Source organism: Metarhizium acridum (genome assembly GCF_019434415.1).
Source record: "Metarhizium acridum strain ARSEF 324 chromosome Unknown scaffold_31, whole genome shotgun sequence".
Classification (NCBI taxonomy): Eukaryota; Fungi; Ascomycota; class Sordariomycetes; order Hypocreales; family Clavicipitaceae; genus Metarhizium; species Metarhizium acridum.
The window spans coordinates 3173129-3196562 of NW_027094018.1; the positions used below are offsets into that span (position 1 = coordinate 3173129).

Genomic DNA, 23434 nt, shown 5'->3' on the forward strand with positions numbered 1-23434 from the left:
TCTTTTTTATTATTAAGTAAGTAATTTTAAGAATTAATTTTTATAGCTTCTTTTTCTTTTTTTAAAGCTTTTATAGCTTCTTTAATTAAGCGATTTAATTTTAAAGAGCTATAATTATCTTATTTAATTATTTAAGTGTTTTCCCTTTACTTAAGGCTATTATATTCTTTTAATTACTTAATAATTCTATTAAATTCTCTATTATTAGAGGTAAAAGCGCCTATAAAATAAGGGTTTTTTAAGTGCTTATTTTTATTATTTTAATTAAATAACTTTTTAAGAAGCTTTAAAAATTATAAGATTATAAGAGAGACTAAAAGTTAGGTAGTTAAAGTAAGGGTAATTATATTATAATAATTAAAGCTTATTTTATTTTTTAATTATATAAGATATAAGGGATATAGTCTTAAAGCCTCTATTTCACGTAACGTTATTAATCGCGTTATAAGTAGGCAGGGTTCCCTAACCACCAGAGCATTAATAAGAAAACTACATTTTCATTTTTCAAAAAAGCTTAAATAATTAATAATAAATCTAATAAAATACTTGAATTATAATAATAAATACATAAAATAGCTAATATTATAACCAATCAGCTTGTTTAAAAAAGTGGGTCCCTTTAGCTTTTTATAAGCTTAAAAACTAGATTATATAGTTTTCCAAAAACTCACTATACTACACTATACTACAAAAACTATAAAATGTAGTTTTTAAAGTTTTAGGCTTATCATAGTATATAAGGACCCACTTTTTTATTATAAGCTTATAATTTTAGATTTATACTAGTTATTCGTAAAACTTATAATTCTATAAGTATTTTATTAGATTTAATATAATTTTTTATATTCGAAACTACAAAAACTACAAAACTACAAAACTACACTACTTCTAATGCTCTGCTAACCACCTTATAGTACTAGGCATTTTAAGCGCTAGTATATTTAAGAGAGTAATAAGCGTAGAGATTATTTTAATATTAGAGTCTTTATCTTAACCTATTTTATTATTCTTATTATTATTAATATTATCGCTTATATCTTTTAAATCCTTTTAATTATTAGCATTATCGTTATTATCTAATACTTTAAGGCCTAGATTATTATAGTTAATAGTAGCACGAAACTTAGCGTTATTAAATTCTAATAGAAAGATTATTCTATCTTTATATTTAACTTTATAATTTACATTAGATATATTAAGCTATTTAATATTATTCTTAAGTAAAGATATAATAGATTTTTATTTAATGCTTCTCTTAAAGGCGTTAGCATTATTATTATTTCCTATCTTATATAAAGCTCTAATTAGTTATTAGAGGCAAAGATAAGCTATCACTTATAATTAAGCGGTTAATAGGCGTAATTACGTTTATAGTTTAACTACTCTTCTTAAAGGTATCTTTTTTAGGCTATATTCTTTATTAGTTTAATTACTAGTTAATCTTAATAGAATCTAAAGTTTAATAGTAAGAGATATATATACTTACATTAAAATTAACTAGCTTTTTAAGTATCTAAGAGTTTATCTTAAATACCCTTATAAAGAGTTAAATAGGGGAGTTAATAATACTATTAACGCTATAATTTAATAAATCTCTTAATCTTAATCTTTTAAAATTTAATAAAAATTTTTTTGTTAATATTTCTATATATTTAATCTCTTTTCTAGTACCTAATAGCTATTAAAGCTAATTAATAGCTATTAGTAGGACTTAATAGGTTCTTAATAATACTAGGTATTAGCTATATAACGCGTGTAGGGTAAGTATATTATAAATTCTAGCCCTTTATTATAATATTATAATAATTTACTATTACGTTTAAAGTGTAAATAGGATATTAAGCTTATAAATAAAAGCTTATTAATAAATAATATTTTTTTATCTTATTAATTCTATTAATATCTTTTAGGTTTTATAGCCCTAATAGTTAATTTAAATTTATAAATTTTAGTATTAGCTTAACTTTCCCTATAAAATTTTACTATATAATATATTACTTACACAATTACAATATTATAATCTACTAGATATTACTTTTTAATTAACCCCTTTAGCTTCTTTATTTTATTAGATTATATTTAACTTTTCTTTAACTTAATTACTCTCTTATATTTACATTACTATTCTTTCTTATCTTAGCTTTATTAAGTTACTATTATAATAGGAAGAAGTCTTTATAAGCCTTATAGTAAGAAGAAGCTAAAAATAAGATAAAATAATACTATTAAAGGCGGTAATCTATATACTTCTACGATAACTAGTAGAATAGTAATATTACGCTTATTTACTTATATACTCGTAATAATTAGTGCTACCTTTAGCCCTTCTAGGTTTAGTTTTAGTAGTATTACTTAACATAAATCTAGTTTAGGTTACCTAGGTAGCTTAGAATTCCCTAAAAGCCTATTTATAGAATCTTTTAGAGACTTTAAGGCTAATATTAATTTATTTAAACGCTTTCTTAGCGTATTTAGCCTTAATATTAGAGCTATTTCGCGGTGTAACCCCTCTAGTAGATAGGTATATCTTTAGTTTAATTCTATAAAGTAATATTTTAATTGGTTTAATAGTTTATTAGGGTTATAATAGAATAACTTTAGGCTTTATAAATCTTTATTAATAGATTTTAGGTACCCGCTTTAATTAAAGACCTTTAAAAAGCCTAGGAATACCTAGTATTAAAGCTTAGGTACTAGACTCTAGTTTATTTTAGAAATTAACTTATATTAGTCTTTAATAACTTTAAAATAAGCCTATACCTTAATTAGCTTTTAATTAAGTCTATAAACGTTATTATATTATAATTAATTAAACCTTAGCTTAGAATAAGCCTTTTAACTTTAAGATTAACCCTAAGCTATTATTAAAGGTATAATTAAATGCTAAGAAGATAAATTATCTTAAGAATAGTATTAATATATAATTATTTCTTTAATATAGCTTCTATTTTATTAGATATTATACTTATCTTATTAATATAAACGTTTTAATTAACTTAAAGCGTTTTATTAAAACCTTAAATATTATAAAGGAAATATATAAGATAAATAAGTTTTATTAGCTTTAGTATTACATTTACGTAAGTAATTTACATACTATATTTTATAATAATATTAAGTAAGTTAAGGTTTTATTTATAAGCTTTATAAGAGCTATTTGAAGTAATTAAAACTCTTAAATAAGCTATAAAGTATAGTAGCTTTATAATAATTTATTCTATTTAAGCTTAATAATTACTCTTTTAAAATTTTCTTCTATTCTATTTGTAAGATAATTAATTACGTTAATATAAAGAATAAGAGGGATTAAAGTAGAATCTTTTATATTAAGAATATCTTTCTTAATTTTACGCTTTTTTTTATGCGTTTTTAAAGGTTTAAATTCGCATTAAATTAGCTTCTTAAGCTTAATAAATAAAGCTAGGTTTAGTAGAAAAATAAATTTAGGTTAGGGAAATAATAGAAAGATTTCACGCTTTATAAATAAATTTAATATAACTTTATAGCTCTTAAAATAATTAATAACTTTAACCTTATTAATAAAGCTTTATTTATTAAGTTAATTAAAGAGATAAGTATTATACTAGCTAATACCTTAACTATTAATCTTAATTATACTTATTAAAGCTTTATTATAATAAGTTAATTTTTTAATTATAATAAATAAATACTAAATTAATTAACTTTTACTAGATTAGCACTTAACTTACAGCTTTAAATAACCTATTTAGCTCTTATAATAGCGCTTTTAATAGCTTATTTAATAATATACTTATCCCCTTTAACCTTAATTATTTAGCTATTTAATTATAATTATTAAATACTATATTCTTACCTTTAAATAATTTAAGGTTATTATTTTAAACTTAGTAAATTTAAATATTATAGGCTTTATCTTATACTAGTATTTTCGCTTTCTTTTTCTCTTTCTTTCTTTTTTTTTTCCTTTTTTTTTATTATATCTTTTCCTTTTTATCATAATATAACGTTAATCAATACTTACAATACTTAATTATTTACCTATAAAAAGTTATTTCTTTATATAAAGTTTATTATAAAAAGTTATTTACTTATTTACTTTTTTCTCTTTCTTTCTTAAATTTTAGTTTTATTTTTATTTAAACGTAAGAATAAGGTTAGCTTTTATTACTTATTTAAGACTATATACTTATAATTATAATAAACTTATATAAGATAATAATTAATATCTTTCTTAAATAGCATCTTAATATAATTCTATTATTATTACTTAAGGTGTAATTTTATTTAATTTATACACCTTACCTAGATTAATAAACTAAAATTTATTAATATCTTATATCTTAATTATTTTATTATAATCTTAAGTAAATTAATAATAATTAACTAGCGCTTAAGCCTACCCGTTAAACTTACACTATTAGTATAAGTGGCACCGTTTTAGCACCCGCATAGCACCTTTTAGCACTATCCTGGGACGGTGCTAGTGTTTAGCACTATACCGGCACTATGAAATTATTGGCACTGTCCAGGCACCTTTGGCACGATGCCAGCACCCCCCCGGCACTATCACAGACCCACACTAAGCTCTACTACTAATAACTCCGATGAATTCGTTCTCATGGACGCATGAATCTTGTGTTGTGACGATAATATGGCCACTATGGACAAGGCGAGACAGATAGGGCACGTCTTGCAAATGATTGGCGTTGTCCAGGATCCGCAGCCATCGAGATACCAGCCATGCCAGAATCTTGTAACAAGGGTTTCGTCCATGTCTACAGACTCGTAGACTCGGGGCTGCATCTGCTTCGAGTCGTTTCGCAGAACCTCGGTGCAAGCAGCATTGGCAAAACCCTCCTATTCATACAGGTGAGCATGATGAATGGCATAAAAGTCCGTGTCATGCTGCAAACTGGGCGGGGCGTCATGTTAGTGACCAATGCTTACGGGCAAGAGGTGCCTAAATGAAAAAGGGGTCGCTTTAAAGTCGTAATAGACAGCGAGCACTAGGATGCTAGATTGTACAATTGCTTTTGCTCACCTGCACTCTCGTATACGCCCGCACTGAGGCCGAGTTGAAGGAATACCTACAGATTTGGTGAGGAGATACACAGACCACGAATGAAGTTGTTCGGCGGATTTAAAATGAAAATCTATGACTACAAAGGTAGATACGAAATCTACGAGCTGGCTCCCGCAATGTGGCGTTGCAAAGAATACGAACCCCCTTCCTTGCACAGGCCGCCATGAGCCTCGCCTACGGCGTGGAGAGAGCGACAGCCTACAAGCCATAGCGAACAGCAGTTGTTAGTCGGCGCTCAAAGCAAGATCGACACGTGCCTTTCTGATTATCAAGCCACCCAGCGAGTGCGAAAAGAATATCATTGGACGCGCCTGCTCTTACGACCGGGAAATATAGATCAGCTTATGCAAACTATTGAAACGATGGGCAACTCACCAGGTTGGTGTGGCAAGTTCGTGTCGTCAGCAGTCAAGCATACCTCTTCGTGTGTCCGATGACTGTCCTGTCCCGCTATAAGCTGCGTTGCGACATTTTGGATATCCAACTCGGCGTTTGGTTTCTGCTTTTTGGCGTTGAAACCAAAGACCAGAGTGCGTACTCCTGGGAGGCTATGCGGGAGCAAATCGCGGATCCAGAATGTCCCAGTTTGCGAGTGTGTTGAAGTTTTATAAGCATGCCCGCCTAGACCGTAAACGCAAATAAAGCTATTCGAAAGGAGTGAGACTGTGAGTCAGTCGGCTCAACCGATTGGTTCACCTCAAACAATACACTGCAGTGTAAGGCTAGGACAATGTGAGCGCTTGCTCGATGGATATATCCTTTGGAGCAACCGGTGTGCCTGCCGCAAGTCGTGAACATCATAGACTGGCTCACCTCGTCGCCCAATAATAGCCGATAGGATACAACGTCAAAAGACGCGCCGAGTAGGGATATGTAGGGATATGATGATAAAGGATGGTGTTTAGAGGCTGGAGAAGCATGCAAGAAGCAACGTTTGTGAAAAGAGCCTAAAATATGACGAATGTGAGGCTGTGAGACGCCTCGAATGACTGCCGTTTGCCAGTGCTTCATATCCGCGTGGCTTGCTTCAGCCCCAAAAGGAGCAAGGACATCCCGATTGCCAAATTCTCACAACCTCGGTCACGAAGAGGAGGGGGCACCGTTCCGAGCTCACAGCCGAGGGGATGGCACAAGTAAAATGCGCTGATTCAAAAATATTACAGATCGTATCCGCGGGGAAGAGGAGGGGGGCGGTTTGAGTGGCCTCGAATGCGCAATAGTCTGGGAAGACTTCATGTGCATGGCGGTTTTCTTTTTTCCGATTATGGCGCTTGCAGCTCCTTGGCGTAGTGAGAACAGAAAGACATGGCTTTCTAACAGCTTCCAAAAAAGTAAATCTGAGCGTCCACAGGCGGTCATCACATTGTTTAATATTTCTCAAGTCAGTAGTCCGCAGTCATGTGCTAACTTTAGAATGCTGCCAGCACAATGCCACTACACCTTCCAACATGGCCGCCATTTCGGTATTGACTTCACATGCAGCCCGTGCCAGGAATTTCGACATATGAGTTACAAAGCAAAAAAATATGAATGAGAAAGTACTCTCAGGTAAAACCGTGCTGCTCATGTAATATGTGTGTTTGCCCGGCGGTAACTTCATGGTAGGTTGGCATAGTGATGACTTTTTTTGGAATTGCCTTTTATTGTCATATTCGCTCCAGATATTGCGGCTATGAAACCACGTCTAATGTCTTGTAGGTCGAGAACTGAGGCTGACATTTGCATTTCCTCAGATGATGCAAAGTATGATCGTGGTTGAATTAAACTACCTAGTAGTTAGTGCCTGACATGAAGAAACAAGGCTTTACACCAATGAATAACATTAACTTTGGCACAATACTGCTAGAGTCTTGAAAAAAACGTGCGGCAATGTATCTGTGTTTCGACAGTTGCGCATGTTTCACAACGAACAGTTGTAAAATGCTAGTTTACCGGAAATTTAGTCTATTCCATTTACATATGGCTAAAGGGAGCATGATTAGTGGTGACATGATGAAAATAAATGAGATAACAGTTTCTGGCTTGGCAGAGGTGGTGATGCGATGGCATGTGCTGGCTGGGGTTTGGGGGCCAATCTAAAGGAGGAGTAGCAAGTATCACGGGGCCCCCAGGGTTTTGGATTTCGGTAAGAACTGAATCGCTGAATAAGTTTACTGGGGAGGTATGTTGATGAGTCTTGTCGTAAGCAGCTCCATGAACGAACGTAAACGCATAGTTCTGGCTTGTGATATAGACCCCGCAAACTTGTGTTGAGTAGAACGATGGGCGTTGGCCAAATTCCCGCAAAGGCAAACGGACTCGCGGGCTGTGATTAATATATAACAATATACCGGCTCACGCGGTATACAGAATCGATCGTCATCTGATTCCAAGATTCACACCGTTCAAAGGAGCACCCGGGAATAAACATTTCCTCGACTCACCAATACCTAACGCCAACAGCACAGACTGTTTGTTTAACGTCTCTCAACTCTCAGTCTCTATAGGAATGTTTGAGCTCACTTTAGGTGCGGCTCCCGAGAGATGAGAGCGCAACCCTGGCTTCTGAACCGAGGGTTAATGATTGATGGTTGATGTCACCCCACTCCACCCTAAGTGCTGCGAAAAGGCTTCGAGTGAGATGGTCGACGAAGTACTCCGTAATGACGGGGAGTTGAAGGTGATAAATATAGCCTTGGATTTTTCGGCCCTTTGGTTTTTGCTTTTTCATTTCGTCGGCATCCGTATTGATGCGTCACATATCTGTGTGGTACGAAAGATGAGCAGCCTCCTTGGCTGAAGCAGTTTGTAAGACATGGTGCCACAGTCTCAAATTGATCTTTGATAAGGGAGAATCTCAGCGCATCATGAAGGCGTCCGCATCATCTTGCACAACAAATAGTGGCTCAACTAATCCGTCCCACCCTCTCATCTCCTCAGGCTGGATCGACTGCGCATCCTCATGATTAAGCAAGTACGACGACTAGTCTCCATGAAAAAGCTTGATAGCCAAACCCACCTGGCCCACGGCACCAAACACGCTAGACCCCAGATAGAGCCCCGATCCTGTCGACTCGTCGTCGCACCTGGGATTTGAGATGCTTGCTCGGTAATCTTAGCCACGGAACCGTGAGTTTCGAAGGCCATGCAGGATTTGAGTGTTCGGTCCCCCTTCATTGGTCGCTCTAACGGAAGTCATTTGGTGTCAACGGGCCATGTCAGGATCTGGTAGGGATAGTAGACGTGTCGACGGTACCGGGCCGTAGGAGGTCAGAAGGAGACGACAGCAACTTTGCCAAGTGAAAGCTCGATGTATGTGTACCTAGGGATGTATGCCTGTGTTGCATCGTTCCAATTTCGGAAAGCTTCGAGTGTGTCTTCGGGTTGGAGCGGGTCTCGGATCTGATCAACTGGTGTCAGCTCGTCAGCTTGTCAGCTAGGAGCAGGAGCTAGGAGCCTTCCGGAACTCTGCAAGAAGCAGCTTGCCAACCGAATGATGGTAATGGTCAGTTGAAAGCCTGTCAAGGGATGGACTGCCATTCGACGCTGCTTGTCAATGTGCACCATCCAATCAATACCAGAGGCAGAAGACGGAGCCATTTCCTATTGACCCCTCCTCTTCCCATCTGTCTTTGTCTGGTCCTGGTCCCTGCTCGGCCAGCCCTGACCAATCCCGGCAGGTGCTCGCCGAAGTCAAAGTGCGTCACCTGCCCATAATTGCCATGCCATGCCATGCTCATGCCTTCCCTCATTTGCGTTTGCAGCTCTGTGAAGTGGCCAACTTCTCGTCCCTCTGTGCTCTTGTCGAAGCACTCCCTCGCTCGAGCTTGTTGATGTCGACAAGATTGAAAAGCCTGCTGGTCCTCGAGCCTTGGCATCCTTTCTGCTGGTGCTGATGCTCCGCCTCGTGTTCAACCCAAAGACCACGCCCGTGCAACCCGCAGCACAGGACCTGGCTCCCGGCTCTATTGGGCGACGGCCGAAGGACTGTCGTCATCCCCTGACAGCACACCAGACAGAAGGATCGTTGGGGCTGCTTTGCCACAACGTCTCCCCTTATTTCTGCTTAGTTTGACTTGTGCGAAAAATAAGAGCATACGGATTTCTCCCGCCCCTTTCCCTGTCCCCGTTTTGTCGCCAGCATGAGTCTTGCCGAATCGCCAACTCTAAAGAGGGGAGAGCGGTTCCCCAGAGGCAGTGACGTCGCCGATGATAGCAGTTTTGACGATTCTACCCCCCATGCTGTCAAAGAGACCGATTCGGATGCCAACATGGACAACCAGAAGGGTGCAAAGGTCAAGAAACGGTCCCTTTTTGGATTTGGAAAAAAGAAGGAGGGCAGCAGCTCGTTGATCACCGGCTCCGATACGGTGCCTACGTCGCCTGTGGCATCACAAGCATCCAAAACATCACCGACGACATCAAAGATCGCCGCATCCCCAACGCGCGTGCATACCGGCGAACATTGTGTGTTCGTGCACCCCTCATCGCCTGCTCGAGCTCTCTCCAGCTCACCACGGGTATCGTCTCCAGCCGGCTCACAGATTTTTGAGAGAGACGTACAGGACAGTACCGTGCTGAAGCCCAACTCTCCTGCTATTCCGACTCACATTCAAACCGAAAACTACATCCCCCCGGTCCTCGACGATGCCTCAGAGGCGATTACCAACGAGAAACTGGATCCCGACGCAGTGGAAATTGTAACACACACGTCACACCAACCCGCCTCGGTAACAGTCACGGGTGCCTCGGGAGTACTTACGTCACCGTATGACCAGATGGCCTCTGAATGGGCCGCTGAGCTGGCTTCGTTTGCTAACCGCGTTGGCCTCCCTCCGGATAGTGCGTCCAATTACGGATCGCTGGATTCTGCCGACGTGCGGCGGCTATCGTTCATCTCATTTGCAGACGTTGTTCAGGCAGAACACGGGAATCAAGCCGGAGGAGCAGGGTCGAGGGACAGCCTTCATATGGTGGGATTAACATCGCTTCCCTCTGCAGCTTTGAATCGATCACCGTCGCCCATCCGATCACCCGTGTCCAGCCAAGGGCAGGGAACAAGTCCACCAACGAGTAACCCCGGAAGCATGAAGGGAGTCGAGATGAGCCCAACACGAAAACCGTTTGGTAGCCCCAAGCCCGGGCAACAGAATCTGGCTGCCCCAGGCGGCGACCTCAATATCGAAACAATGCGACAGGCTCTAAGACGAACTGGAAGCGCTGACCTGAGCAGTTTAAGAAGTAACCCGACAAGTCCACTCGACGCTCCAGGTTCTCGATAGCTACAATCTCACCTGCGCTACTAAAAAAACAACGGCCGATGAATATATATCACAAAAGCAGCGCAAATAATTTTTTATGTCACGCTTTTGTTCAATCCATGATATCACGTCCCCGGAGGGCTCATGGAGGATTTTTTTTTCCCGACAACATTCTTTATTATTTTTATCATCTAGCAGGTGGCATGCGAATAGCGTCGAAACTTGGTGATATCTTTTGGCAAATGGGAGTTGGAAGAGCTGTGTGATGCCTGGCGTGAAGCAAAACTGCAAATATTACTCAATATGAAACCCCTGTTATATCGTTAGGTGCCAAGAAAGATGTAGGGATTAGCCGTGTGAAAACCAATGGATCGGCCTTTTTGGAATTGAAGTTTGCAGTACGGCATTGCCTCGATATCACAGTGATTAAAGGGGGCTGAGGTCATCATCCATCAGTCTGCTTGGGGAGATTCTCAGTGTCAAAACGCGATTGTGGCCAGTAGACCAAAAATCGGTGAGGCTCTTGATCTATTGGCACTATCGGAACCGCATATCTTTACCCTCCGGCAACTAGCATGTTTCCGAGCGCTGGAATTAGACTTTTGGCCCTTTATCCATTCATTCGTTTTCCTTTTACCTGATTTATCTTCTAAAGCACGGTACATGGCTGTACATGAGCCGAGTTTCCCAAATACTAGATGCTGATTTTCATGTCTCTTTTATTTCATTTTATTTTTCTTCTAGTGTGGTCAACAAAACTCCGCTGGGACATGAAACGCTGCGCATACGAGTCAACATGCCTTGCCGGGACGGCCACTTGGTCTCAGATCAGGATGGATGTGGCGGGCCCGGCCAATGCTTGGATGAGATTCGGCATCGGCATCTGCAGAGGCCTGCCCAATGCGCCGAACTAGTCAGGTTGGTGGGATTTCCGTGCGGTCTGGGGATGCGGTGTGCGGTTTGCCGGCGAATGCCAACCTCGACGGCGCGTCTGAAGTGAAATCCTTGATGGCATTGCCACGTCTTCCAAACCACCTACCAGGTCGGTATTCCTGGAGCAATGCATGGGGTGCTTTACACTCGTCAAATACAAGTATACCGGCCAAATGGTTTCCCAGGGATGGGAATCATGAGTCTTGGCAGCTGGGGTGAATCACCAACCGGTAATTTGAGCAACCATACGGAGTACACACACACACACACACACACACACACACACACACACACACACACACACACACACACACACACACACACACACACACACATATACACACACACACACACATATACACACACACACAAAAACATATATGTCGATTTGGCCGCTTTCGCCTCTCTAGGTCATTGGCGCGTACTCCATACTTCCTGCCTGGTCTCGTAACAATTGCCTTTCCATATAACTCCACTCTTTGTGCACCTCGAACAGACAACCGCGCATCACCCACACACGCATGTGTGCGTGCCGACTTTTGCAAAAGCTTTATGGAGCTCGTCTGAGAATAAACTTCCGCAGGGATTAGGTTGGCGTAAAAGGATAAAGGGGGAACCCGTCCATCCATCCGGTGTCAGACACGGCTACAATTCGGTTACACCCGGCCAGCTAGAATATTCTGACACAACAATGCATTTTGCTCGCCATGGCGCATTAGCCAGTACCAGCCGAGAAAATACGTTTGAGGGCTCCAAGACATTTAGTGGAAGAAAGTCATGACCTCAGGGGTGTGGCTGTGTCTTGGGACGAGTCATACATATGCCGCTGCAAGTCTTGTCATGTAGATCAATCACCAGGCGCATCTGGCAACATCTGATGCGGCTGACCTGGATGCCTTGATTCGAGGATGAATTTCCTCGCTCAACGTGCCGCCCCCCAAGCCACCGCTTGACTGTAAGCCGTCGGCGTAGTTCTGCTCCCGTAAATAAGCCATGCTTGCGCCAAAATGCACAAGCCTTCGCTACATGAACAGTCCGAAGAAGCTGTAAGGTATCGGGATGCCGTCGTACTGGAGCTTGGCAAGGGCTTTCGAGTCACGACTACTGTGGTGCGTGGCCATTCCCCCGTTAGACCCGGAGGCACTGAATACTTCACCATGGCAGACTGATGGCAGATTGAGTACCAGGAATTCGAGGATAAGGTCTAAGATTTGGCGCCGAGGCTGTGGTCTAGAGTTATGTGGTCGGGTTATAAGGGCAAAAGGGCCGACAGCATGAGCATGAAACATGAAACGGGAACACACATGGTGTGCCAACGTTGCAATTGAACAAGAAAATCCGGTGTCTGTTTTCGGGCAAGGCAAAGAGAAGAGACATGTCTGACTTATGAAAATGCTGGTCGTAACAATTGTGGGTGTGTTTGCTCTGAACTGACGCTTTGTCTTGGATGACATACGCCTAGTCCAGAATTTAACGTATAACAAGCTGCGCCATGCACCGAGTCCGTTGCCTGGATGAATCGTCCACGCAGTTCATTAGTTACCAATGGAACTAAAAGAGGGTAGCCGGCAGACACTTCCGCATGCCCGTACGGAGAAATTTGGAACCATGTGCAGGCGTAACCGGAAATGAGACGGACTTCAAACCGCTAGGCCTGCGCTGCAAGCCTTGAAATGCCTGAGAGATTAGGTCGGCGTACTTCGTACCGTGGGAGCTGAGGCATTTGATTGCTCCCACTCCGTACAACAGTAGCTGGGGAGCCCCAAAACATAGCAAATACGTCTTTGATATGTATGAGAAGCACAAATTTCAACCTAGCATGGCTATAACGCCTAACCTGTCATGAAGGATGAGGCATGAGGCTGCACCGCGTCCCGGCTCTCTGGGTCGTGACAGTCACCAAGCAGGCATTAACGGGAGTGGGGCCTTGAGTATGTACATGCGAGAAACGCCTGTATGATGTAACGCGTCAATAATCTTACATGATGAATCGATGGATGAAGTTCATTTCTGGACAGGGGTCGCACCGTTGGGGCCTTGAGCCGGGTCGAGATCAGTAGGCATCTGAGTAAAGAAAAGAGGCATTTAACAAGAAACAGCCACAGTCTGCCTCCCGATCAGCTGCCTGACCGTCAACAGAGAGCTTGACGCCATTTCCATGGTCGGCGGATACTGGCTGTTCCTTTCAGCCCCCGCTCTTTTGCGAGGTCTTGACAAAGTTGAGAGTCCAGATTGATGTCTGTCAGAGCTTCATCGACCCACTTGAGCTTCGTGCCCCAGAATCCACAACTAGTACTCCGTAATCTTCACGAAAAAGATCCATATGCTATATCGGATCGGGAGTTGAAGAGCGATGCGGAAAAGAGTTTTGGAGAGGGGTGTGGACTTCGTACACCGTACTGCATCGTCCATGGATAATGGTTGCCAATTTACCAGATCCATGGCACAGGGGTGGGGTACCTGGATCGTCCTGTACGACACAATGTCTGTGGTGAGACAAGCGGACTCGGTATTACGGCGTGTGATGGGGTAGCGAGCGACATGCTGAAGATGGCGGACAGAAAAAAAACAGCGCGCTTCTTGCCGGCAACGACCACCTTCCTGAGAGATGTACTACTCCGTACCTGATACTGAAAGAAAAGTCAGAGCGAATAAAGTACACAGGTTCTCGTGCTAGGGGTTTGTAGACGGACCGACAACAAAGCCACCACCAGGGCTGAGCAGAGTCTTGTTTGCCGCCAGTTCCTTACAAGTAGAGCAGGGTCGATGTCTGTATAATCGGGGTGCTTGCTCAAGGTTTCGAGTGTAGTATACAAGTAGTTACCTACCTACCTGTAGGTAAGTAGCTGCTGATCTCGGAGGTATGACGGCCATGTTACGATGCAATCTCGCAGATCTAGCAATCTCGCGACAAGGGTCAAGAAAAGACATTGACAGCCAGCTGAAGTCCCAAAGGTCAGTGGGAGCACATGGTTCGTTGGAAGCGACAGGCTAACCCAGCCTCCAGGCCCATGACATCTGGTGAGTCTTGGAAGATCGACATGCAGACTGCTCAAGTGACATCTTTGAGAAGGCTGGCGGTCTTCAATGCTGGCTTCTCTGCACTTGTCCTTTGTGAGCACATGAAATGAGAGAGCAACAGCGCCGGCCGCTTTACAGTCTGGTCCGTACCTAGCCGCCATACTTACTTACGTAAGTACGCACTATGCCAGTGCCTGGCCAAATGTAGTCGGCGCCATGACTTGCCCAGTACAGGCAATCACAACTAGACGTATATATAATACGGCACGGACTGTTGTCCTAGACTCATAATGTGGTCCAGAGTAGCCCCACCTGTCATCCCAGCGTTGGTTACGTGCTCGTTAAGGAGCAGTTGCTTGCTGCACGGAACGTACTTCGGTCAGAGGTACATAATGTACGGAGTACACGGTGCCTGACTTGCACCTTCCAACTTGATCAGTTCCTCATACCCACTTAAGCGCCCGGGCACCAGATAGTTCCAAGGCGGTACATGTGCACCACGCCACTCCTCCAGCCCGCCAATGTACTCGCGAGTTCCCCGCCCTCATCCCCCCAAGTTTCCCAAGTTCGCATTCAACTACCGTCACCAACACCGTCTCTGTCACCCATTCGACCACTTCATCCTGCTGCATACGCCGCCCCCGACCGACGACACTGCAAGGAACCGACCTGTCGAATCCACCACACATACGTACAGAATCATGCTGGCCTGCTGCCGACCAGCCCTCTCTCCGCACACCTGAAGTCCACGCCGTAAATTGGCCTGTTGAGCTTAAAGCTGCCCGTGCCCTCGCTTGGCACGAGCTCCAGCCGGCTAGACTTGGAACCCGGCCGTCCAGAAGTGAGGCCAGCTTTCCGCGGGGCGAGAACTAAAGATACCCAGGTATACACCAAACTTCGGTTCCGGTCCTGACACCGTTGTCTGGCGGACAGTTACCCTTCCACTCCAAGCCCTGTTTGCGAAGCCGTCGTATACAACCTGGAATCTCCGCCATATAGCCAACTGCCGTCGCTGACTCTTGCGCTGGGAGGACTCGTCCCCTATACAGACCACGCATCGTTACTCTGTCGCATAGAATGGCTGCTCGATGCTGACCGCGGCTATACAAAAGCACAACGCTCAGAATCACCAGGCGCGGGGCAAAGGGCTTGACCCGTCACTCAACAGCCAACGAGCTTACCTGCCTACTCTTGGGCTTATTGTCTGGGTTTCTGCTGCTCTCACAGGAATACAATCGCCGTGGCGCACATTGGCAACTCCAGTTTCACATGCTCCCGCGATTCCGAGGATTGCAAACGTACCGGGAACAAAAGAAGGGCGCACCCTTGAAGAGATTCGCGAGGTAGAATCAAAAGGGCACCACGAACTCTCAATGTAGCATCAGCCGTCGATCGGGACCAGGAAATGGCATAGTAATGTCATCAATAGATATGGAAAGACAAAAACCACACCCTACCGACGCCGGTAGCGACTCTGGAGACAAGCAGCCATCGCAGATCCGTGACACTCTCCAGAGTCCCAAGCAACCTACTGTCCCACCTCCTTCGCCGCCTGTAGATGCGGCGCCCGATGCGGCCGATTTGCATCCTTCTGCTGCTGCGGTGGCCGCCGCGTCGTCTCTGCGCGCGGCATTCGAACCGGAAACAAGCAGTAGTATGCGCTCTACAACCCCAGACAACTCATCAGATGCCCGCCGGCTTGGCGCAAGTGCACTTGACAGCTCGGCACTGGCAATGCCTCGCGATACGCAGCATGTTTCTTCCTTGACTGTTCCAAGGAGCGCAAGTCGGCGACAAGGCATAGTGTTGTTTAGTGACAATCTTGACGACAATTCTTACGACGGGCCCGATTCCGCAGCATCCCCTCTGTCGTTGCAAGCTAGCACTCAGCAAGGGGCTCAACTCCAGCAACAGCAGAGACACCCCAGTGCGCCAATACGACCTCGAACAAGGACATTGGATGCAGCCATGCTAATGCCGCAACGAACGCCAACGGTAACTGACCAAAGACATAGGGTTGGTAGTGTCAGCTCATCTGGGTCACAACCACTCCTCGATGACCAACGTTCCCTAGTTCCTGCAAATGAGTCTATCGGCTACGCATCGACAAATGTTTCCCGGCTCCAGGAGCCGTCTACGCCACAAACACCGTCAAAGTCCAAGGAGAAGAGGTCTGGCAAACGACTATTAAAACGACAAGCATCTCGACCTTCCTCACCAGTCCCCACCCCGTCTCCTTCTGTTGACTCATTTCCATTGCCTATTGATGTCCCTGAACCCACCAAGTTGATCATGTTGATGAAGACACTTGGTGGCCGAATGCGGGGCGAAATTGTGTATCAAACGGAGGGCGACCACGGTGTTTGGCACAGTGGTATTGCCTATATCGATGACGAAAAGGGGTGCCTCATGTACAATTCGGGCCAGGCAGGGCCGTTCTTCACCACCCTCATTTCCGACCTCCGTGGCTGTATCGTTCTTCCCACCAACCATCCTGGTGATGGGAAGGATTGCCTCGAGCTCCTTGCCACAGGCCCTACAACTGAAATATATTTGCGACCTGTGGCTCCTGAAGAATGGAATTTGTGGCTTGCTGCATTCTTATGCTGGCAGCAAACAAGACCCTTGGCACCAAGAGCGCAAAATGGTGCTGGGAACAACAGCCCCGCCGGCATTGTTGGACCACCCATCCACAAGACAGGAATGACAGCAGAAGGTTCCAAAGCTGCAACTATTATCAAAGTTGGAACTATTTTGCTGTGGGATAAGGGCTCTACAGGTTCCGCCAACGACCTAGTCCAGCGATCATCCACCAGAGGCGCCCTATCACCAGGTGCAACTTGGAGAACAATATCTAGCATTCTCCAAGACAACGGTGAACTGAAATTGCTCCTAGAAAACGATATCTCGCCTCTGTGTGTCATACAACTGTCACAGCTGTCGAGATGTGCCATTCAGCAACTTGACCACACGGTACTGGACGAGGAGTTTTGTCTCGCAGTTTTCCCAATATACTCTAGCACGGCGACAAAAATATCCATATTCAGGCCTGTTTATTTGGCTCTGGACAATCGCGTACAGTTCGAGGTGTGGTTCGTATTGCTTCGGGCGTTCGCAGTGCCAGAGTTATATACGTTGGACGCCAACGATCAAGAATCCATCCGGGAAGTGGCCGATTTAGAGGAGAAAACTTGTGAAGAGACATTCCGAATAGAAAAGACTATTGGTGTACGAGTAACGGAAGCAAAAGTTAAAGCCTGGCCTGCCGGTCTAGAAGCACATATATATGAGAAGCCTTTCAGAACTGGGCAAGATCCTTTGGTTGGTAATTATGTCGCCGAAGTAATTTTAGACGGCGAAGTCAGAGCGAGAACCACGACGAAGCTGGCAACCAAAAATCCATATTGGAGAGAAGACTGCGAGTTTGTCGACTTGCCGCATACCGTACAGGAGGTATCTGTTGTCTTGAAGCGGACTGATGGCGCTCCTGATACGGCATCGACAGGATCTGGGGCGGTGCGCCCTGGGCCGAGCCAGGAATCATTGTACGGAACTGTGCACATTGCCCTGGATAAACTTCAACGAGGCAAAGATCATGAGGATTGGCTGCAGATCATAGATGACAAGCAGCAGCCGATTGGTTCCATGTTGATTAAAATTTCCCATGCGGAACAAATCGCACTACTTGCCGTCGAGTACGAACCACTATCCGAAATTCTTCACCGATTCACATCGGGTTTGACGACGATGATATCAGCATCCTTACCCGGTCAGTTGCGCCGCCTGTCCGAGAGCTTTCTCAATATATTCCAAGCCTCTGGCCATGCGGCCGATTGGCTCATGGCCCTGGTCGAGGATGAAATTGACGGCATCGGAAATGCGACTTCGATGAAAAAATTTCGATTCAGCAACCGTTTAAAGTCTAATGAGTCGATTGAGTTCGCCAATGAGCGGGAGCTGATTGTCAGAGACATGAGCAAATCACTTGCTGGTGAAGCCAATTTGCTGTTCCGAGGAAATACTTTGCTCACACAATCCCTTGAGTTTCATATGCGGCGCTTGGGCATGGAATACCTGGAAGAGGTGTTACAGGAAAAGATTGCTGAGATCAATGAGTTGAATCCCGACTGTGAGGTTGATACTAGTAGACTGTCCAATTGCAGTGGTACAGACATCGACCAGAGGTGGAATCGACTGATACAGTATACTACGGAAGTATGGCACTGCATTGCGAAGTCGGCGCATTCCTTGCCAAGTGAGCTACGGCACATTTTGAAGTATATTCGAGCTGTTGCTGAGGACCGCTATGGCGATTTCCTTCGAACGGTTTCCTATACTGCCGTGTCCGGTTTCTTATTCCTTCGCTTCATTTGCCCTGCAATCTTGTCACCCAAACTATTTGGTCTGCTGCGAGACCATCCCCAGCCGCGGGCTCAGCGAACATTGACCCTGATCGCAAAGGTGCTGCAAAAGATGTCCAACATGTCCACTTTTGGCAAACGCGAAGAATGGATGGAGCCCATGAACAGGTTTCTGACTACCCAGCGTCCCGTATTCCGCGACTATATTGACCAAGTATGCGGCATCCCTGCTGAACGGGGCGGTGTGAAGAGCGTTCCGGCTGCCTACAGCACACCCATCACTATACTAGGTCGCTTGGGCTCTGCAGCCAAGGAAGGATTCCCCAGTTTACCATATCTGATCGACCATGCGCGTAGCTTCGCTAGCCTGGTTCGTATATGGGTAGACTCACGCCCCGAAGACGTCAAGAAGGGCCAGGCAGACGGCGAGCTCCTCATCTTCAACGAGTTATGCACCGGTCTACAGAAGCGCGCCGACGCCTGCTTAGCCCAAGTTGAGCGTACACGCGCAGCAAATGCAGCATCTCGAGGCGTGGCCGAACAACTTGCCGAGTCGCTCGAACAGGCCACTCTTATAGAATCCCTCAGCGTCCCCTACTCCCTACCATCCACGTCAGGCGATGACCGACCACCGGACAGCTCAGGTAGCGACGGCGGCGACGAAAGCGGATCCCGCCGCAAAAGCAAAGAATGGCGCCGTGGCAGAGACGGCCTCGAGTACAGAAAGGCCGGTGGGCTACGCCAAGTGAGCGGCATGGGAAGTACCACCAAGAGCAGCAAGAACGGCAAAGTGGGCAGAACTATATTGAACGGCATCATGAGGATCGGCGGGCGGGCAGAGAGCCCTGATGCAAAGGGATCCAGATAACGTCTCTGTTTGAGTCATGACCACGGCTAACCCATTTTCTTTATTTCACCTTTTTTTTTTTTTTTTTTACAGTGTCGAACTGGCATTGCTCGGACATGCATTTTGGGTAGGTGGCCAGCGTTGTGTTGTGTTGAAGGGAGGGAGTACTGGCGTGGCACATAGGAAATATATCATTCAACAGACGCTTACTCTGTGCTCTCAGAGGTGATGGCCAATGATTAGAATAATATGAGGTCTGTGTATGATTAGCAGGAGATGTGCCTGCCAAAATACCGCACATTTAAATACCATTCAAAAAAAGGCTGCAGCGTAGTGCCAGAACACAGCAGCATGGCTAGGCAAGCGTTCAATTTTTATACAAGTGGGTCAGTTCTTTTTATCCCAGCGTCGAATTCGCCATCACATACTTCCGGGCGTCAATATGTCAAAGAGTTGGCCTCAATCGCATTTTACTTTTATGTAAGTCTCAGAAGTACATCTCAGACGAGATTCTCGTCATCATTTACAAAATCTATACATCGCCCCTCACGAAAAGAATTTCTTAAACGCAGCCTTTTCCTTCGCCGCTCTTGCGGTAGCCTTGGCCTTGACATGAGCAAGTTCCCTGGCAACCGCGGCATCATTGGGGGCCAACTTGCTTGCCTCCTCGAGATCCTTGAGAGCAGCCTCCTCGTCCTTAGCGCGTACGTGAGCTACACCACGACGATAGAAAGCCTTGGCACGGTCAGCGTCAGAAGCACCGGGGACGTTGAGAGCAGAGGTGGCGTGGCGGATAGCGTCGTCCCAGGATTCGAGCTTGACGCTGAGCAGGGCCGAGTTGTTGTTCAGCGAGAATCGGAGAGCGTCAAGGCTTTGCTTGGTGGAGGCGGGTTCGTTGTCCAGGTCTGGGTCCTCGTTGAGGTATCGAAGGCCCTTTTCGTACTTTTCTATACCCACGTTGAGGTTCCCGGCCTTGAAGGCCTTGTTTCCAAAGTCCTTACAGTCAGTGGCGATCTTGAGAATGGTCTTGGCGTCAAGTTCGATATTGCAGTCCTCGGGGTAATCCTCGTGGGGATCGCCCATGGCATCAGGCTGCTTGACATCGGCTTTCTGAGCCTCCTCACCGGTAAGTTCACCGCAGTCGGCAATGAGGGCCTCCTTGACGGGCTTGTCACCGGCCTCCGTCTGGAGGTTCTCGATTTGGCGGACAAGAGATTTTCCGTTCAAGACTTCACCAAACACAACATGCTTGCCATCGAGGTGGGGAGTAGGGACGGTGGTAATGAAGAACTGAGAACCATTGGTATCTGCCCTTGGTTAATATCGCAAGCTGGCCAATGGAGTAGCAAAAGCAACCATGGGATCCGAATAGAACGTACTAGGACCAGCATTGGCCATCGAAAGGAGGAATGGTTTCTCATGCTTCAAAGGGAAGGCTTCGTCTTCAAATTTGCTGCCGTAGATAGACTCGCCACCAGTGCCGTCACCAGCAGTAAAGTCACCACCCTAGCATAATTAGCACACTCATATACACAGGAGGTACTCGGAGTCATGTGTCAAGGCATCATTCTTACCTGAATCATGAACTGCTTAATCACTCGGTGAAAGGCGGAGCCCTTGTAGTGCAGGGGCTTCCCAGACTTGCCAGTGCCCTTCTCACCTGTGCAGAGACACCTGAAGTTCTCAACCGTCTTGGGAACCAAGTCGGAATAAAGTTCCATTGTAATGCGGCCGGCGGCTTTGCCGCCAATAGAGATGTCAAAAAAGACACGAGGTCTGGCGGGGGCTTCAGTAGTCATGATGAATGATTTAGTGGGCGGATGTCTCCGAGTAAACTAGGTAGATGATTTAAACCTGAGGGAGAGGACCAGACAAAGCTATCTCTGGTTTCAAGGCGAGTCTTGGAGGAAAATCCAGAAGAAATAAAGAGCACCAGTGGCACTTGGAGGCACACACGAGTCAGCTGGAAATGAGTGTCAGCACAGGTGTTCAAATGGAAAGTAATGCTGACCTTTGAATATGCGGGGTTATCTTAGGTCGCAGGATTGAGTGAGCTCAGAGCTGAGAGCTCGGGGGTCTTAAATGGTCTTAAATGGTGCGCGGCTGCGTGCTTGAATGGCCTGGGCCTCGGAACCAAACGCAATGTTGCCGAGAAAAGAGGCAAGGGGCGCTTTTGGTGGATTCGGATACCGCGAGTGACTAGGCGGCATGTGGACGACAAAACGGTTTGCCTCGACGTGTGTGGAATAGAAGGGCGAGAGTGTCGTCGGGCGGCGAAGGGGACGCGCGAAGTTGTGAAACCAACGAGCAGAGGAAGCGGCAACTTACAGAGGAGGGTGTGGCAGATGACCTGGCCGGACGTCAAGGAAGAATCGAGACGGGAAAAATTGCAGATACCGATTGAGGTCAGTGATGCAATGCGGATTGCCTGGCGCTTGAAAGGGATCAAGTGAGATCGGGATGAGCTCGTTGCATCGGATTCGAGCTTCCTTCGTGTGGAGGTGGATTCAAGATAAGAAGGCTTTAAAATCCGCTGGTGGGGTTGCACCTTCCCAGTTGGAGCTGTGGAAGTTTCTAGCTGACTTGCCGTGCACGGAATGCACTTGTGCACGCCAACGCCATCGCGAGCAATAGGCAAATACATGCGCGTGTCGACAGAAGCGACGACGGTTTCTAATTTTTTACATACATTCTAATCCATGTCGCTATTTTTGTGTCGCCATCCAGCATATTCTATTCATGACCAAATCCTCCTTGCCTGTAATATTCATCCTCGTACGACAGTAAACAATGGGCTCCCAGCCAATGCTAATCCCATCCCACTAATTTAGTTTTTATACATTTGTATCTTATATGATGCTTTCGGCCTTGATATCACTGGCTCTGGCGGACGAGTCTCTCATTCGGACTTGTCGTTGTTTTGGCTTCCCGCTTGCAGTTCAAGAGTAACCTGTTAAATTGTTAGTTGCATCCGTCCGAGGCAGTCATCACACAGACAAACGAAAGAGCCACGTACCGGACCATCATTGACTAATGCCACTTCCATCATGGCTTGAAATCTGCCGTCCTTAACCCTCTCTACGTCGTATCCCGCCTTCAATTGGTCAACAAAGTAGTGGTATAGCCGCTGTGCCTCTTCCGGTGCCGCAGCGCCGTGAAAGTCGGGCTTGGTTCCCTTCTTCGTGCGCGCGAGGAGAGTGAATTGCGAGACTGGGCATCGCCATCAGAACCCAGTCAAAAAAACAAGCTTTCCTCCTCTCGGCAAATCCGCAGAGCTACGTACCGCATAGCACTTCTCCATTAATGTCCATAACGCTCTTCTTCCACTATTAAGCCAGTTAGCGACAACATAAAAATAGAGCACTGGTACGGCATGGTAACACAGAAGTCAATAATACTACTCACCCTTCCTCCCTTGTCATCGTCCCAAAGTTTCATTTTGATGACCTTGTTGGCAATCTGCTGTGCCTCCTTTTCTGAGTCACCAGGCGCCACGGCTGCGAAAACGAGCACCCCACGCCCAATCGACGAAATGACCTCTCTGTCCACCGTCACAGACGCAGACAGGACCCGTTGAATGATAGCTGTACGGAAGCACTACATTAGAGAAGCAGGTTCAGTACTGGGTTGTGGAACATACCTTTCATGATGTCTATGGTGAGAATGCGCCAGATAGGTAAGTAGCTGTAATTAGATTAAACTCGACGAAAAGCACGAAAAGAAATTCGCAAAATTGCATCAGAAAACGTCGCAAAATTACCACCAAACCGCAAAACCAAGGCCGGCCATGTGCAATGCTGATATGGATATGGCTTAAAAAGAGGGCAACGGAACAGTTTCTGGTGTGAGTGATATGCTTGGTTACATCCACTAATGATACGAAGGCTCAGCCTTTCATGATTTGATCCATCGACTGGTCCAATCCATGGGAGTGCCCATGTCATGTGAGATCGCTAGTGCGTGTCTG

At 45.2% G+C, this 23434-nt stretch overlaps 4 protein-coding genes across 4 annotated transcripts; 2 read left to right on the forward strand and 2 right to left on the reverse strand.

Annotated features, from left to right (window-relative positions):
* The first annotated feature begins 8820 nt into the window (after positions 1–8820).
* On the forward strand, positions 8821–10965 carry J3458_005854 (uncharacterized protein). The gene has a single exon (XM_007816664.2). It carries the CDS (start codon positions 9187–9189, stop codon positions 10324–10326), a length of 1140 nt encoding a protein of 379 aa, XP_007814855.2. The 5' UTR covers positions 8821–9186; the 3' UTR covers positions 10327–10965.
* Positions 10966–14813: 3848 nt separating this feature from the next.
* On the forward strand, positions 14814–19951 carry BUD2_1 (GTPase activating factor). The gene has a single exon (XM_007816665.2). The coding sequence runs from the start codon at positions 15676–15678 to the stop codon at positions 19486–19488; it is 3813 nt and encodes a 1270-aa protein (XP_007814856.2). The 5' UTR covers positions 14814–15675; the 3' UTR covers positions 19489–19951.
* Positions 19952–20013: 62 nt separating this feature from the next.
* On the reverse strand, positions 20014–21266 carry CPR6_1 (peptidyl-prolyl cis-trans isomerase cpr6; the record flags this gene model as incomplete). The annotated part of the gene is made up of 3 exons (XM_007816666.2): positions 20014–20774; positions 20847–20973; positions 21042–21266. 3 exons carry the CDS (start codon positions 21264–21266, stop codon positions 20014–20016), a joined length of 1113 nt encoding a protein of 370 aa, XP_007814857.2.
* A 738-nt stretch (positions 21267–22004) lies between these two features.
* On the reverse strand, positions 22005–23346 carry DTD1_1 (D-tyrosyl-tRNA(Tyr) deacylase). The gene is made up of 4 exons (XM_007816667.2): positions 23108–23346; positions 22873–23051; positions 22751–22793; positions 22005–22677 (listed from the first exon to the last, which is right to left on the reverse strand). Exons 1-4 carry the CDS (start codon positions 23112–23114, stop codon positions 22421–22423), a joined length of 486 nt encoding a protein of 161 aa, XP_007814858.2. The 5' UTR covers positions 23115–23346; the 3' UTR covers positions 22005–22420.
* Positions 23347–23434: the final 88 nt, after the last annotated feature.